Here is an 18,606-nt window from a genome sequence, read left to right on the forward strand (position 1 = left end):
GACTGAGTATCAATGATGGGTGATTTCAATGTGAAGGCAAGTAATGTGGCAGCTTAGCGTACAACTGGAGGGCATGGGGTATTCAGTGTTACGAATGGAAATGGTGAACAGCTTGTGGAGTTGTGCTGAGAAAGGACTGGTGATTGGAACGCCTGGTTTTAAAAAGAGGGATATACACCAATATACATATGTGATTAGCATGCATTACTGGATTACATATTAACTGATACACGTTAGCAAGTATCAGTAAACTTTAGGGAGAATAAAAAATGCGTTTTGGAAAGAGGTACATAATATGCGAGACTAGAGAACAAATGGGAACATAGACGAAGGGGGAAATAGGGGAAGTGATAACAGGTATTGATGAAGTGAGTTTTTGAAGGACTGTTAAATGTGTTTAATGATAGTGCAGCAGATATAAGGTGTGTTTGGGTCAAGATGACATGCAAAGTGAGAGAGTCATGGAGAGAGATTTGGTAAAGAGACAAGAGGTGGTGAGAGACTTGCATAATATGAAATGTGGTAAGGTGGCAGGCGTTAATGGTACTTCAGTTGAATTTATCAAGAAAGAGGGTGACTGTGTTGTTGATTGGTTGGCATGGATATTCAATGAATGTATGGATCATGATGAAGTGTTTGAGAATTGGCAGAATGCATATGTAGTGTCACTTTATAAAGGCAAGGAGGATAAAGGTAAGTGTTCAAACTACAGATGTATAAGTTTGTTGAGTATACCTGATAAGTTGTAAGGGAAAGTATTGATTGAGAAGATGAGGGCATGTACACAGCATCAGCCTAAGGAGGAGCAGTAAGGTTTCATAAGTGGTAGAGAATGTGTGGATAAGATGATTGTTTTAAGGAATGTGTGAGAAATACTTAAAAAACAGATGGATATGTATGTGGCATAATGGATCTGGAGAAGGCATATGACAGGGTTGATAGAGATGCTTTGTAGAGGGTTTTAAGAATATAGAGTGTGAGATGAAATTAGCAAAAAGCAATGAAAAGTTCTTATCAATGATGTGAGGAATTTGTATGAATAGGAAGAGGGGAGTGTTAATGGCTCCAAGAGAAGGTTGATCTGTGGCAGGGGTGTGTAATGTCACCATGATTGTTTAGTTTTCTTAATGGATAGGGTGGTGAGGGAGGGAAATGCAAGAGAGACAGGGTAGTATGCTCTCTGTGGAGGATGAAAGGGCCTGGGAAAGGAGTCTGTTGTTGTTTGCTGATGATACAGCACTGGTGGCTGATTTCAATGAGAAACTGAAGAAGCTGGTGACTGAGTTTGGAAGCATGTGAAAGGAGAAAGTTGAGAGTGAATACCAATAAAAGCAAGGTTATTAGGTTCAGTAGAGTTGAGGGACACATTTCCTAGGCTGTAGTTCGAATGGGAAAAAAACCGGAGGAAGTGAAGTGTTTTAGATATTTGGGAGTGGACATGGCAGCAAAGAGAACCACGGAAATGAAAGTGAGTCATATGGCAGGGTGGCCAAGGTTCTGGGAACCCTGAAGAATGTGTGGAAAGAGAGAATGTTATCTGGGAGGGCAAAATGGGTATGTCTGAAAGAATAGTAATCGCAACAATATCATATGGATGTGTCTTGGGCTATAGATAGAGTTGTGCAAAGGAAGGTGGATGAGTTAGAAATGAAATGTTTGAGGTCAATATGTGGTGTGAGGTGGTTTGATTGAAAAAGTAATGAAAGGGTAAGAGAGATGTGTGGTAATAAAAAGAATGTCACTGAGACAGCAGTTGATGTTTGCTGATGATACAAAACTGGTTACCAGATTCGGTTGAGAAACTGCAAAGATTGGTGACTAACTTTGGGAGTGTGTCAATTCTCAGGTAGCAAAAGTCATTTCACAAGTAGTGGTGGAAGGGTGCCACCGTTTGGGAATGAGACAGGTCAGGGAACAGGCAGAACAAAGCAGCATGATATCAATTCTTAGGTGGAAGACAGGAACAGGGCAGGCAGTGAACAGGATGGGACAGTACAAGCTGAGGTTATGGACTCTGTTCATGTAAGCAGGCTCCCCACTGCCACTGGTACACATATATATACCAATGAAAAATATTTCTCAGTCAAAAGATTCTATGGTAAAGCACAAAATAAGTGTGCGCAACAAATTTTCAGGGTTAAAGACAACTATACTAGAAAAAAATTGATACAACTGGTATTTCAGAAACTTAGGTAGATATCAGAAACAGACATTTCCTCACCAATTATGCTATATCTGGGTACACTTATATTTAACAGTGATTGGGAAAATAAAGTAGGCAGTGGTGCCTTGTTCTTTGTTAAAGCCTATCTACATCCTGTTCCGAAAAATGCAGTTGCTGTTGATAAAATCAACATCATTTTTGTAGAAATCAAAGACAAGATTTGAAAGAAAATAATGTAGGATTAGTTTAAAGGCCTCGGCTTAGGGGTGAGTTAAAGATTAAATGATCAGACAGCAAAAATTAGCAGTGAAAATGATTCAATCAGAGTAAGAGATTCTAATACACCATTATCTAAAAACCATTATCTAAGTAGGCAGAATCCATTTCCAGCAGTTTGGGGGATGGGCTTTAACTAAATCTGCTTGATAGTGCCCTAATACAATTAGCTGATGAACTTATGCACAACAAAAATGGATTCAGTTGGAAGTACAACTGCTGAAGTCAAAGAAAAGTCTGATACAAGTGATCACCCGTGTATTACTTTTGAGTTGACTTTCAACATTGCCTGTAATGCTGGTGAACATGAGAAGCAAAAATTTACCAAATCTCAGACTTGCAAACTTCAAAGATCAATGCATTGCTCTTGACAGGTAAACATGACATAATATTACAAATGAAAGCGATATGGGCACTGCTTGGAAGCACCTCAGTAAAGCATTCAAAGTGGAGGAAACATTTGTGCCAATGCGTAGCACACAATCTTCTTCCAATGCAAATCACTTTCCTCTCTTCCTACTTGTACACATACCTTACATCCTTGGTAAAAACTTTTCACTGCTTTTAGCAACTTACCTCCCACACCATATACTCTTAAAACCTACCACAAAGCATCTCTATCAACCCTATCATATGCCTTTTCCAGATCCAAGAATGCCACATATAAATCCATTTGTTTTTCTAAGTATTTCTCACACATTCTTCAAAGCAAATATCTGATCCAAACATCCTCTACCACTTCTGAAACCACACTGCTCTTCCCAATCTGATATTCTGTACATGCCTTTAACTTCTCAATCACTACCCTCTCATATAATTTCCCAAGAATACTCAACAAACTTATGCCTCTGTAATTTGAACACTCACCTTTATCCCCTTTGCCTTTGTATATTGGCACCATGCATGCATTCTGCCAATCCTCAGGCACTTCACCATGATCCATACATACAATTAATATCCTTACCAACCAATCAACAAGAGTCACACCCTTTTTAATATATTCCACTGCAATAACATCCAAATCCACCGCCTTGCTGGCTTTCATCTTCCGCAAAGTTTTCACTACCTCTTCTCTGTTTACCAAACCATTCTCCCTGGCCCTCTCACTTTGCACATCACCTCAAAACAACCTATATCTGCCACTCTATCATCAAACACATTCAACAAACCTTCAAAATACTCACTCCATTTCCTTCTCACTTCATCAGTACTTGTTATTAACTCCCCATTTGCCCCCTTCACTGATGTTCCCATTTGTTCTCTTGTCTTATGCACATTATTTACTTCCTTCCAAAAGAACCTTTTCATTCTCCCTAAAATCTAATGATACTCTCTCACCCCAAATCTCAATTGCCCTCTTTTTCACCTGTTGCACCTTTCTCTTGACCTTCTGCCACTTTCTTTTATATATCTCTCAGTCATCTGCACTACTTCCCTGCAAATATTGTCCAGACGCCTCTCTCTTCTCTTTTACCAACAACCTTACTTCTTTATCCTACCGTAATCACTGTTTCCCACATCATCAAGGTAGTGCAAAGAGAGAGACAAAGAATGGCCCATCCACTCATATACACAAATATATACATAAACAAGGCCAGAACATACAGGGGGGGGGGGGTAAGAGGTGTGCAAGGAACAGAGTGACTTGGAACAATGTGGTATACTGGGGGTTAGTTGTGCTGTTAAAGGACTGAACTAGGGCATGTGAAGCATCTGGGATAAACCACAGAAAGGTCTGTGGGGCCTGGATGTGGATAGGGAGCTATGGTTTCGGTGCATTACACATGACAGCTAGAGACTAAGTGTGAATGAATGTGGCCTTTATGTCTGTATTCCTGGCACTACCCCATTGAAGCAGGGGACAGCAATGCTGTTTTCCTGTGGGGCGGGACAGCGACAGAAATGGACGAAGGCAAGCAAGTATGAATATGTACATGTGTATATATGTAATGTCTGCATAGGAGTATGTATATGTTGATATGTATATATATGTATATGTGCGTATATATGCGTATATATATATATATATATATATATATATATATATATATATATATATATATATATATATATATATATATATGTATATGAGTGGAGGGACCATTCTTCGTCTGTTTAATGTCACTACCTCTCTGATGTGGAAAACAGCAATTATGTATAACAAAATAATAACGGGCAGATTAGAAAGGGTAGTGGGTGGTGGGATGAAGAAGTAAGATTATTAGTGAAAGAGAAGAGAGAGGCATTTGGACGATTTTTGCAGGGAAATAATGCAAATGACTGGGAGATGTATAAAAGAAAGAGGCAGGAGGTCAAGGGAAAGGTGCAAGAGGTGAAAAAGAGGGCAAATGAGAGTTGGGGTGAGAGAGTATCATTAAATTTTAGGGAGAATAAAAAGATGTTTTGGAAGGAGGTAAATAAAGTGCGTAAGACAAGGGAACAAATGGGAACTTCAGTGAAGGGGGCTAATGGGGAGGTGATAACAAGTAGTGTTGATGTGAGAAGGAGATGAAGTGAGTATTTTGAAGGTCTGTTGAATGTATTTGATGACAGAGTGGCAGATATAGGGTGTTTTGGTTAAGGTGGTATGCATAGTGAGAGGGTTAGGGAGGATGATTTGGTAAACAGAGAAGAGGTAGTAAAAGCTTTGCGGAAGATGAAAGCTGGCAAGGCAGTGGGTTTGGATAGTATTGCAGTGGAATTTATTAAAAAAGGGGGTGACTGTATTGTTGACTGGTTGGTTAGGTTATCTAATGTATGTATGACTCATGGTGAGGTGCCTGAGGATTGGCGGAATGCTTGCATAGTGCCATTGTACAAAGGCAAAAGGGACAAAGGTGAGTGCTCAAATTACAGAGGTATAAGTTTGTTGAGTATTCCTGGGAAATTATATGGGAGGGTATTGATTAAGAGGGCGAAGGCATGTACAGAGCATCAGATTGGGGAAGAGCAGTGTGGTTTCAAAAGTGGTAGAGGATGTGTGGATCAGATGTTTGCTTTGAAGAATGTATGTGAGAAATACTTAGAAAAACAAATGGATTTGTATGTAGCATTTATGGATCTGGAGAAGGCATATGATAGAGTTGATAGAGATGCTCTGTGGAAGGTATTAAGAATATATGGTGTGGGAGGCAAGTTGTTAGAAGCAGTGAAAAGTTTTTATCGAGGATGTACGGCATGTGTACGTGTAGGAAGAGAGGAAAGTGATTGGTTCTCAGTGAATGTAGGTTTGCGGCAGGGGTGTGTGATGTCTCCATGGTTGTTTAATTTGTTTATGGATAGGGTTGTTAGAGAGGTGAATGCAAGCGTTTTAGAAAGAGGGGCAAGTATGCAGTCTGTTGTGGATGAGAGAGCTTGGGAAGTAAGTCAGTTGTTGTTCGCTGATGATACAGCGCTGGTGGCTGATTTAGGTGAGAACCTGCAGAAGCTGGTGACTGAATTTGGTAAAGTGTGTGAAAGAAGAAAGTTGAGAGTAAATGTGAATAAGAGCAAGGTTATTAGGTACAGTAGGGTTGAGGGTCAAGTCAATTGGGAGGTAAGTTTGAATGGAGAAAAACTGGAGGAAGTGAAGTGTTTTAGATATCTGGGAGTGGATTTGGCAGCGGATGGAACCATGGAAGCGGAAGTGAATCATAGGGTGGGGGAGGGGGCGAAAATTCTGGGAGCCTTGAAGAATGTGTGGAAGTTGAGAATGTTATCTCGGAAAGCAAAAATGGGTATGTTTGAAGGAATAGTGGTTCCAACAATGTTGTATGGTTGCGAGGCGTGGGCTATGGATAGAGTTGTGCGTAGGAGGGTGGATGTGCTGGAAATGAGATGTTTGAGGACAATATGTGTTGTGAGGGGGTTTGATCGAGTGAGTAATAATAGGGTAAAAGAGATGTGTGGTAATAAAAAGAGTGTGGTTGAGAGAGCAGAAGAGGGTGTTTTGAAATGGTTTGGTCACATGGAGAGAATGAGTGAGGAAAGATTGACCAAGAGGATATATGTGTCAGAGGTGGAGGGAACGAGGAGAAATGGGAGACCGAATTGGAGGTGGAAAGATGGAGTGAAAAAGATTTTGAGTGATCTGGGCCTGAACCTGCAGGAGGGTGAAAGGTGCGTGAGGAATAGAGTGAATTGGAACGATGTGGTATACTGGGGTTGACGTGCTGTCAATGGATTGAACCAGGGCATGTGAAGCATCTGGGGTAAACCATGGAAAGTTCTGTGGGGCCTGGATGTGGAAAGGGAGCTGTGGTTTCGGTGCATTATTACATGACAACTATAGACTGAGTGTGAACGAATGGGGCCTTTGTTGTCTTCCTAGTGCTACCTCGCGTACATGAGGGGGGAGGGGGGGGGTTATTTCATGAGTAGCGAGGTGGCAATGGGAATGAATAAAGCCAGACAGTATAAATTATGTACATGTGTATATATGTATATGGCTGTGTGTGGATATATATGTATACGTTGAGATGTATAGGTATGTATATTTGCGTGTGTGGACATGTATGTATATAAATGTGTATGTGGGTGGGTTGGGCCATTCTTTTGTCTGTTTCCTTGTGCTACCTCGCTTACGTGGGAGACAGCAACAAAGCAAAATAAATAAATATAAATAATATATATACATCATTCATTTATTTATCATGCATAATTGCTGTTTCCTGTGTCAGCAAGGTAGCGCCAGGGAACAGACGAAAGAATGGCTCATCCAATCATACAAATATATATATATATGTATTCCTGGGAAATTATGTGGGAGGGTAGTGATTGAGAGGGAAGGCATGTACAGAGCATCATTATTGGGGAAGAGCAGTGTGGTTTCAGAAGTGGTAGAGGATGTGAGGCTCAGGTGTTTGCTTTGAAGAATGTATGAGAAAAATACTTAGAAAAACAAACAGATTTGTATGTAGCATTTATGGATCTGGAGAAGGCATATGATGGGGTGGATAGAAATGCTTTGTGGAAAGTTTTCAGAGCATATGGTGTGGGAGGTAAGTTGCTAGAAGCAGTGAAAAGTTTTTACAAAGTATGTAAGGCATGTGTACGAGTAGGAAGAGAGGAAAGTGATTGGTTCCCAGCGAATGTCGGTTTGCAGCAGGGGTGCATGATCTCCATAGTTGTTTAATGTGTTTATGGAAGGGGTGGTCAGGGAGGAGAATGCAAGAGTACTGGAGAGAGCAGCAAGTATGCAGTCTGTTGTGAATGAGAGGGCTTGGGAAATGAATCAGATGTTGTTCGCTCATGATACAGTGCTGGTGGCTGATTGAGTGAGAAACTGCAGAAGTTGGTGACTGAGTTTGGTAGTGTGTGAAAGAAGAAAGCTGAGAGTCAATGTGAATAAGAGCAAAGATATTGCATTCAGTAGGGTTGAGGGGCAAGTTAATTGGGAGGTAAGTTTGAATGGAGAAAAACTGGAGGAAGTGAAGTGTGTTAGATATCTGAGAGTGGATTTGGCAGTGGATGGAACCATGGAAGCAGAAGTGAGTCACAGCATGGGGGAGGGGCGAAGGTTCTGGAAGCATTGAAAAATGTGTGGAAGTAAAGAACATTATCTCGGAAAGCAAAAATGGGTATGTTTGAAGGAATAATGGTTCCAACAATGTTATCTGGTTGCGAGGCGTGGGCTATAGATAGGGTTGTGCGGAGGAGGGTGGATGTGTTGGAAATCAGATGTCTGAGGACAATATGTGGTGTGAGGTGGTTTGATTGAGTAAGTAATGAAAGGGTAAGAGAGATGTGTGATAATAAAAAGAGTGTGGTTGAGAGAGCAGAAGAGGGTGTGTTGAAATGGTTTGGTCACATGGAAAGAATGAGTAAGGAAAGACTGACAAAGAGGATATATGTGTCAGAGGTACAGGGGAACAAGGAGAAGTGGGAGACCAAATTGGAGGTGGAAGGATGGAGTGAAAAAGATTTTGAGCAATCGGCACTTGAACATACATGAAGGTGAAAGACATGCAAGGAATAGAGTGAATTGGAACAATATGGTATATCGTGGTCAACATGCTGTCAATAGATTGAACCAGAGCATGTGAAATGTCTGGGGTGAACCATGGAAAGTTTTGTAGGGCTTGGATGTGGAAAGGGAGCTGTGGTTTCAGTGCATTACACATGACATCTAGAGTCAGAGTGTGAACAAATGTGGCCTTTGTTGTCTTTTCCTAGCGCTACCTCGCACACATGCGTGGGGGGTATGGCGACGGGAAAGGATGAAGGCAGCACGTATGAATATGTGCATGTGTATAAAAGCAAAGTAGCCTTGGTGTCAACAGGAATGCCTTTACAGTAACACTTTTTACTTCACTGTAAGAAGAATTATTCCCTTTTTAAAGCATTGAAGATGTTGCATGGATTTCTGGAGATTTAGAAATCTAAAATCAATAGCCACATGTCACTCACAATTATACTACTACTTTAATCAAGTGTGGTTTGGGACCACCATGAAAAAGCTACCCAATTCAAACAGAGGTATTAGCGGGTGGAGCATAAATTGGGAATGATAATGGGAGCTCAGTCTTTGAGGAATAAATGGTTTATCTTTTGTGGGCTTTTTATCTTTCTCATTTATTCCAGGGTATTTTTTCATGATACTTCCCATGTATTCCCTGCATGTCGTAGAAGGCGACTAAAAGGGAAGGGAGCGGGGGGCTGGAAATCCTCCCTTCTCATTTTTTTTTTTTAAATTTTCCAAAAGAAGGAACAGAGAAGGGGGCCAGGTGAGGATATTCCCTCAAAGGCCCAGTCCTCTGTTCTTAATGCTACCTCGCTGATGCGGGAAATGGCAAATAGTATGAAAGAAAGAAAAGTATATATGTATATGTCTGTGTATATATATGTATGTATATGTTGGAATGTATAGGTATGTACACGTGCGTGTGTGGGCATTTATGTATATACATGTGTATGTGGGTGGGTTGGGCCATTCTTTCATCTGTTTCCTTGCGCTACCTCGCTAACATGGGAGACGGTGATTAAGTATAATAAATAAATAAATAAATGAATATATATATCATATTCATATATATATATATGAATATGTACATGTGTATATATGTATATGTCTGTGTATGTGTATGTATATGTGTGTATATCATCTCTGGGATGTTAATTGACAGGCGAGCGAAAGAGAGACTTTTGGATGTAAATGTGCTGAGAGGTGCAACTGGAGGGATGTCTGATCATTATCTTGTGGAGGATAAGGTGAAGATTTGTATGGGTTTTCAGAAAAGAAGAGTGAATGTTGGGGTGAAGAGGGTGGTGAGAGTAAGTGAGCTTGGGAAGGAGACTTGTGTGAGGAAGTACCAGGAGAGACTGAGTACAGAATGGAAAAAGGTGAGAACAATGGAAGTAAGGGGAGTGGGGGAGGAATGGGATGTATTTGGGGAATCAGTGATGGATTGCGCAAAAGATGCTTGTGGCATGAGAAGCGTGGGAGGTGGGTTGATTAGAAAGGGTAGTGAGTGGTGGGATGAAGAAGTAAGATTATTAGTGAAAGAGAAGAGAGAGGCATTTGGACGATTTTTGCAGGAAAAAAATGCAATTGAGTGGGAGATGTATAAAAGAAAGAGACAGGAGGTCAAGAGAAAGGTGCAAGAGGTGAAAAAAAGGGCAAATGAGAGTTGGGGTGAGAGAGTATCGTTAAATTTTAGGGAGAATAAAAAGATGTTCTGAAAGGAGGTAAATAAAGTGCGTAAGACAAGGGAGCAAATGGGAACTTCAGTGAAGGGCGCTAATAGGGAGGTGATAACAAGTAGTGGTGATGTGAGAAGGAGATGGAGTGAGTATGTTGAAGGTTTGTTGAATGTGTTTGATGATAGAGTGGCAGATATAGGTTGTCTTGGTCGAGGTGGTGTGCAAAGTGAGAGGGTTGGGGAAAATGATTTGGTAAACAGAGAAGAGGTAGTAAAAGCTTTGCGGAAGATGAAAGCTGGCAAGGCAGCAGGTTTGGATGGTATTGCAGTGGAATTTATTAAAAAAGGAGGTGACTGTATTGTTGACTGGTTGGTAAGGTTATTTAATGTATGCATGACTCATGGTGAGGTGCCTGAGGATTGGCGGAATGCTTGCATAGTGCCATTGTACAAAGGCAAAGGGGATAAGAGTGAGTGCTCAAATTACAGAGGTATAAGTTTGTTGAGTATTCCTGGTAAATTATATGGGAGGGTTTTGATTGAGAGGGTGAAGGCATGTACAGAGCATCAGATTGGGGAAGAGCAGTGTGGTTTCAGAAGTGGTAGAGGATGTGTGGATCAGGTGTTTGCTTTGAAGAATGTATGTGAGAAATACTTAGAAAAGCAAATGGATTTGTATGTAGCATTTATGGATCTGGAGAAGGCATATGATAGAGTTGATAGAGATGCTCTGTGGAAGGTATTAAGAATATATGGTGTGGGTGGCAAGTTGTTAGAAGCAGTGAAAAGTTTTTATCGAGGATGTAAGGCATGTGTACGTGTAGGAAGAGAGGAAAGTGATTGGTTCTCAGTGAATGTAGGTTTGTGGCAGGGGTGTGTGATGTCTCCATGGTTGTTCAATTTGTTTATGGATGGGGTTGTTAGGGAGGTGAATGCAAGAGTTTTGGAAAGAGGGGCAAGAATGAAGTCTGTTGTGGATGAGAGAGCTTCGGAAGTGAGTCAGTTGTTGTTCGCTGATGATACAGCGCTGGTGGCTGATTCATGTGAGAAACTGCAGAAGCTGGTGACTGAGTTTGGTAAAGTGTGTGAAAGAAGAAAGTTAAGAGTAAATGTGAATAAGAGCAAGGTTGAGGGTCAAGTCAATTGGGAGGTAAGTTTGAATGGAGAAAAACTGGAGGAAGTAAAGTGTTTTAGATATCTGGGAGTGGATCTGGCAGCGGATGGAACCATAGAAGCAGAAGTGAATCATAGGGTGGGGGAGGGGGCGAAAATCCTGGGAGCCTTGAAGAATGTGTGGAAGTCGAGAACATTATCTCGGAAAGCAAAAATGGGTATGTTTGAAGGAATAGTGGTTCCAACAATGTTGTATGGTTGCGAGGCGTGGGCTATGGATAGAGTTGTGTGCAGGAGGGTGGATGTGCTGGAAATGAGATGTTTGAGGACAATGTGTGGTGTGAGGTGGTTTGGTCGAGTAAGTAATGCAAGGGTAAGAGAGATGTGTGGAAATAAAAAGAGCGTGGTTGAGAGCAGAAGAGGGTGTTTTGAAATGGTTTGGGCACATGGAGAGAATGAGTGAGGAAAGATTGACCAAGAGGATATATGTGTCGGAGGTGGAGGGAACGAGGAGAAGTGGGAGACCAAATTGGAGGTGGAAAGATGGAGTGAAAAAGATTTTGAGTGATCCCGCGTATTCCCTGCGTGCCGTAGAAGGCGACTAAAAGGGAAGGGAGCGGGGGGCTGGAAATCCTCCCCTCTCGTTTTTTTTTAATTTTCCAAAAGAAGGGACAGAGAAGGGGGCCAGGTGAGGATATTCCCTCAAAGGTCCAGTCCTCTGTTCTTAACGCTACCTCGCTAATGCGGGAAATGGCGAATAGTATGAAAGAAAAGAAAAGATCTCTCTTACCCTTACGTTACTTACTCGATCAAACCACCTCACACCACACATTGTCCTCAAACATCTCATTTCCAGCACATCCATCCTCCTGCGCACAACTCTATCCATAGCCCACGCCTCGCAACCATACAACATTGTTGGAACCACTATTCCTTCAAACATACCCATTTTTGCTTTCCGAGATAATGTTCACACATTCTTCAAGGCTCCCAGAATTTTCGCCCCCTCCCCCACCCTATGATCCACTTCTGCTTCCATGGTTCCATCCGCTGCCAGATCCACTCCCAGATATCTAAAACACTTCACTTCCTCCAGTTTTTCTCCATTCAAACTCACCTCCCAATTGTAAGATATGAAAATTTGCAGACAACACTAAGTTGGGAAATAAATCTACAACTGAAATTGAATGTCTGAAGCTTCAGACAGACATAAACAAACTACTGGACTGGGCTCATAGGTGGCAAATAAATCTTAATATCATGAAGTGCGAAGATTTACATGTCAGTCATAAAAATGAAAAGGCAAGATACAGTATAAATTCTAGTGAACTGCAAAAGGTAAATGTAGTTCATCTAAAGCAACAAATCATTAAAATTCGTTGTGACTTAAACAAATTCTTTTCCAGCCATCCTTACCTTGGATCTCATTTGTTATGTAGAGCACACAACTTTCAATCAATGAAAGTTGATATTCATGAAAATATTGTCTAAACATCCAATATAATTTCATTGCTCTTTTCTTTTGAAACTGAAAACATTCAAAATAAGGGTTCCACTTAAAAAAATATAAACATGAAAATGTCCCTAAAAGGATAACAAACAATATACACATTACTCATAAGAACTCTAACCTGAGATCTAGTTTTGGAGTACAACATCTGGTCATGAGTAGCAAAGGCAGGAAATGATATGGTAGACAAAAGACTTGCATCCACATTCTGTAATGAAGAAAAGAAATAAAGTTTAGCCAATGGTTTTATACGAGTCAATCATCCATAAAATCGAAGCTTCAAAGATATCTAAAAGTCTACTGAGCATTTTTAATAATAGCAAAGATTATTTTCATACTTGTTCGTCATTTCCCTCATTTGCAAGGTAATACTAGGATTAACAAAGAAAGGCCTCATTTGCTCACATCCAATCCCTAACTGTCATGTGTGATCCATGGGAGCAAACAAACTTTTTCTTGGTTTACCCTGGCTGCTTCACATGCCCTAGTTTAATCCACTGACAGCAGTCACCTCCCCTATACCACAAAGCTCCAATCCACTCTATCCAATGCACACCTTTCACCCTCCTGCATGTTCAGGGCCCAATAATTCAAATAATTTTTCAGTCCATCCTACTGTCTCCAACTCAGTCTACCTCTTTTCCTTATCCCCTCAACTTCTGGCACATATCTCCTCTTTGTCACCTTTTCCTAACTCATTCTCTCCACATGTTCAAACCATTTCAACACTCTCTCTTCAGCTCTCTCAACCATACTCTTCTTCCTACTATACCTCTCTCTTCCCCTTTTTTTACTTGATCAAACCATGTCACACCACATATTGTCCCAAAATATTTAATTTCCAATACATTCACCCTCCTCTGTACATTCATGTCTATAGTCCACGCCCCACATCCATACAATATTGTTGGGACTACTATACTTTCAAACATTCCCCCCCCTCATACTGACCTCCCATTTCCAGGCATTCCTCAGTGCTCTCAAAACCTCCTCCCCCACCCCCTCTGAATTTCTTCCACTTCCACAGTTCCATACGTTGTCACATCCACTTCTATATCTAGATCACTTTACTTCCTACAAATCTTCTCCATTTAAACTTTCACCTCAACTATTTTGTCCTTCGGATCTTAGACACCAACTTGGCAGTTTCTTACTCAAATCTGCAACCAGGGGTGTGCCAACCACAAATAACTGACTCACTTCCCAGGCCCCCTCAACCCTTAAAGACTGCATACTCACCCCTCTCTTCATGACTTTTGCCTTTACCTCCCTCATCATTCCATCTATAAACAAATTAAACAGCCATAATGACATCACACACCCCTACCAATGACTCATCTTCTGGAAACAATTACAATCCTCTCTACCTAATTGCACATGTCTTACACTCTGGGTAAAATCTTCCTGATATTGAGAAATAGAAATTCGAGTTTGTACAACATAAGAAAAGACCCGTGGTTATATATCCTAAATCCTGCATGAACAATCATCAGCACCAATAAATAACAGAGTTGTGCTCCTCATGCTCATATACAAGACAATAATACAAAACATTTTTGGAAAACAAAGTGTTCAAAAGCTTCTGCAGGTAGGTTAGGAGGAAGGTATCTAAGCCAAAGACTTTCCAATTACCAAAGTCATATGGGTCAAATATTCTAAACAATAATTCAAGTGTTAGGATTACTTCTAAGAACAGGAACATAAACCAAAAGCTGCATTAAACCTGAGTTCAACTCTTGGGGTTGGATGCACTGGTCCCTGCTGAGACTCACTCTGATCTGTGCATGCTTTATGTCATTGCATTTCACACTTCTAATCAGTAGAAGTCTGAATCATCTTCCAAGCTGTGACTGCCTGTTCATGTAAATTGCAAATGGCAATCTTTTGGGATGATGGATGTTTACTGGCCAATGGATCAAGGGAGTGATATTTTAAGACAGCATAAAATGTGAAGTAACTGTGGAGGGATGAAGTACTCTGTCTTATAAAATGCACAGAAATTCATTAAATTTATCATCTCAGTATCTAGTGTATAAACAGATTATATATGTAATATGTTACTGATATATTAAAGAATATGAAAATTATGAGTGTGTCTCCAGTCAGAAATGACACAATAATGCTCAGCATTATCGCATGTGGAATATGAAGTGCATTGTCATTAAAAAGAATGCTCAAAAAGACATTACACTCATTTATATCAGCATCAAGTGTACAAACAGATCTGATATATCTAATGTGTTAGTAAATCATTACAGAAGAAGAAAACACAATGTATGCAGTCTTGAATAACAAAATAACATTTACAATGACTGCACATAGTTTTACATACCTTGGCAGGTATGTAAAACTATACATTTTTCAAAACCCAGTTTTTTAGGTACAGAAGGTAATCCTTATAAAGTTTTACTGAAATTTTGTTTGATCTTTAGAAATAACTTGAGAGAGAAGAGGATGGTAAAAGTGAGTGAGCTTGAAAAAGAAACTTGTTTGAAGGAATACCAGAAGATACTGAATGCAGAGGGCAAAAAGTGGGAGTAAACGAAGCTAATGGAGTGGGTATGGAATAGGAGATATTTAGAAAAGCAGTGCTGGTATGTGCATGAGAAGTGTGATGCACGTGGAAAGTGGGAGGTGGCCAGGTGAGAGAGGATAGTGAGTGGTGGGATGATGAAGCAAAGTTGCTAGTGAAAGAAAGAAGAACCGGTGTATAGGCAGAATTGGCCAGGAGGGAGAGCATGTAATTGGGAAATGTACAGGAGAAAGCAGCAGGTCAAGAGAAGGGTGCAAGAGCTGAAAAATATGGCAAATGAACATTAGTTGAGGTGAGTGAGCATCACCATTTGTTTTGAAAGGAGGTTAATAGTATGAGAAACATAAGAGAATGGGAATGAGAATATCAGAGAAGGGGGCAAATGGAAAAATGGTAATAGGCAAGAATGAAGTGAAAGGGGAGATGGAGTGAGTGTTTTGAAGGACTGCTAAGCATGTTTGATGATAGGTTGGCAGATGTAGAGTGTTTGGTTTGGGAGGCAAACAAAGCAAAAGAGTCCAGGCAAGTGGTTTGTGAAGGGAAAAGAGGGTGTGAAAGCCTTTCATAAGATGAATTTGTCAGGATGGTTAGAGTGGATGGTTTTGTAGTTGAATTTCTAAAGTGGGTGACTGTGTTACTGCGGGGTTAGTTAGGATTTTGGATGTACGTATGGATCACAGCAATATGTCTGACGACTAGCAAAATGCATGTATAACGCCAATGTACAAAGGTAAGGGGGACAAATGTGAGCATTCAAACTACAGAGGAATTGATACCTCTTGATTTATGCAACAGTTACATTCTTGAAAATGGTCATGTAAATAAAAAATGTGTAACAAATAATGTACATAATGGAGATTAAGGGGTTTCATGATCAATAAGATAGTAATGAACATCATAACGATGAAAAACTACAGTATACATGTATCAGAATATATAAAATACTATAATATACACACTGCACAATGAATTCTTTTAATCATTTATGTATATCTATTATACTTTGTTGCTGTCTCCTGCATTAGCAAGGTATCACAAGGAAACAGACGAAAGAATGGCCCAACCCACTCACATACACATGTATATACATACATGTATATATACGTCCACACACACACACAAATACATAATTATACATTTTATTATTTATTTATTCATTATGCTTTGTCGCTGTCTCCCACGTTAGTGAGGTAGCACAAGGAAACAGACGAAAGAATGGCCCAACCCACTCACATACACATGTATATACATACACGTCCACACATGCACATATACATACCAATACATTTTAACGTATACATATATACACATACACAGACATATACATATATACACATGTACATAATTCATATTCACTGCCTTTATTCATTCCCATCACCACCCCGACACACATGAAATAGCATCCCCCCTCCCCCGCGAGGTAGCGCTAGGAAAGGACAAAAGGCCACATTCATTCACACTCAGTCTCTAACTGTCATATGTAATGCACCGAAACCACAGCTCCCTTTCCACATCCAGGCCCCACAAAACTTTCCATGGTTTACCCCAGATGCTTCACGTGCCCTAGTTTAATTCACTGACAGCATGTCAAACCCCGGTATACCACATTGTTCCAATTCACTCTATTCCTTGTGCGCCTTTCACCCTCCTGTATGTTCAAGCCCCGATCGCTCAAAATCCTATTCACTCCATCCTTCCACCTCCAATTTGGTCTCCCACTTCTTGTTCCCTCCACCTATGACACATATATCCTCTTTGTCAATCTTTCCTCACTCATCTTTTTCACTCCATCCTTCCACCTCCAATTTGGTCTCCCACTTCTCCTCGGTCCCTCCACCTCTGACACATATATCCTCTTGGTCAATCTTTCCTCACTCATTCTCTCCATGTGGCCAAACCATTTCAATACACCCTCTTCTGCTCTCTCAACCACACTCTTTCTATGATCATACATCTCTCTTACCCTTTCATTGCTTACTCGATCAAACCACCTCACACCACATATTGTCCTCAAACATCTCATTTCCAACACATCCACCCTCCTCTGCACAACTCAATCTATTGCCTATGCCTCATACCCTTATAACATTGTTCGAACCACTATTCCTTCAAACATACCCATTTTTGTTCTCTGAGATAGCATTCTCACCTTCCACACATTCTTCAACGCTCCCAGAACCTTTGCCCCTTCCCCCATCCTGTGACTCACTTCTACTTCCATGGTTCCATATGCTGCTAAGTCTACTCCCAGATATCTAAAACACTTCACTTCCTCCAGTTTTTCACCATTCAAACTTACTTGTCCCTCAGCCCTACTTAACCTAATAACCTTGCTCTTATTCACATGTACTCTCAGCTTTCTTCTTTCACACACTTTACCAAACTCAGTCACCAACTTCTGCAGTTTCTCACACGAATCAGCCACCAGTGCTGTATCATCAGCGAACGACAACTGACTAACTTCTCAAACCCTCTCATTCACAACAGACTACATACTTGCCCCTCTCACCAAAACTCTTGCATTCACCTCCCAAACAACCCAATCCATAAACAAATTGAACAGCCATGGAGACATCACACACCCCTGCCGCAAACCGACATTCACTGGGAACCACTCACTTTCCTTTCTTCCTACTTGTACACATGCCTTACATCCTCAATAAAAACATTTCACTACTTCTAGCAACTTACCTCCCACACCATATATTCTTAGTACCTTCTGCATAGCATCTCTATCAACTCTTTCATATGCCTTCTCCAGATCCATAAATGCTACATACAAATCCATTTGCTTTTCTAAGTATTTCTCACATACATTCGTCAAAGCAAACACCTGATCCATGCATCCTCTACCACTTCTGAAACCACACTGCTCCTCCCCAGTCTGGTGCCTTCACCCTCTCAATCAATACCCTCCCATATAATTTCCCAGGAATACTCAACAAACTTATACCTCTGTAATTTGAAATCTCACCTTTATTCCCTTTGCCTTCGTACTATGGCACTATACATGCATTCTGCCAATTCTCAGGCACTTCACCATGAACTATACATACACTGAATATCCTCACCAACCAGTGAACAACACAGTCACACCCTTTTTTAATAAATTCCACTGCAATACCATCTAAACATGCCGCCTTGCCAGCTTTGATCTTCCGCAAGGCTTTCACTACCTCTTCTCTGTTTACCAAATCATTCTCCCTAACCCTCTCACTTCACACACCACCTCGACCAAAACACCCTTTATCTGCCACTCTTATCATCACACACATTCAACAAACCTTCAAAATACTCACTCCATCTCCCTCTCACTTCACTACTACTTGTTATTACCTCCCCATTTGCCCCCTTCACCAAAGTTCCCATTTATTATCTTGTCTTATGCACT

At 40.6% G+C, this 18,606-nt stretch overlaps 1 protein-coding gene across 4 annotated transcripts in view; it reads right to left on the minus strand.

The window, feature by feature from the left end:
• The window catches only part of LOC139765716 (probable phosphorylase b kinase regulatory subunit beta), a 217,915-nt gene that overhangs the window by 156,619 nt on the left and 42,690 nt on the right, over window positions 1-18,606 (minus strand). For all 4 annotated transcript variants that reach the window (XM_071693507.1, XM_071693508.1, XM_071693511.1 and 1 more), the window contains exon 7: window positions 12,804-12,890. In XM_071693507.1, the coding sequence (XP_071549608.1) occupies window positions 12,804-12,890 (87 nt within the window). The remainder of the gene's footprint in view (window positions 1-12,803; window positions 12,891-18,606) is intronic.

The sequence above is a fragment of the Panulirus ornatus genome, chromosome 55 (genome assembly GCF_036320965.1).
Source record: "Panulirus ornatus isolate Po-2019 chromosome 55, ASM3632096v1, whole genome shotgun sequence".
NCBI classification, from domain to species: domain Eukaryota; kingdom Metazoa; phylum Arthropoda; class Malacostraca; order Decapoda; family Palinuridae; genus Panulirus; species Panulirus ornatus.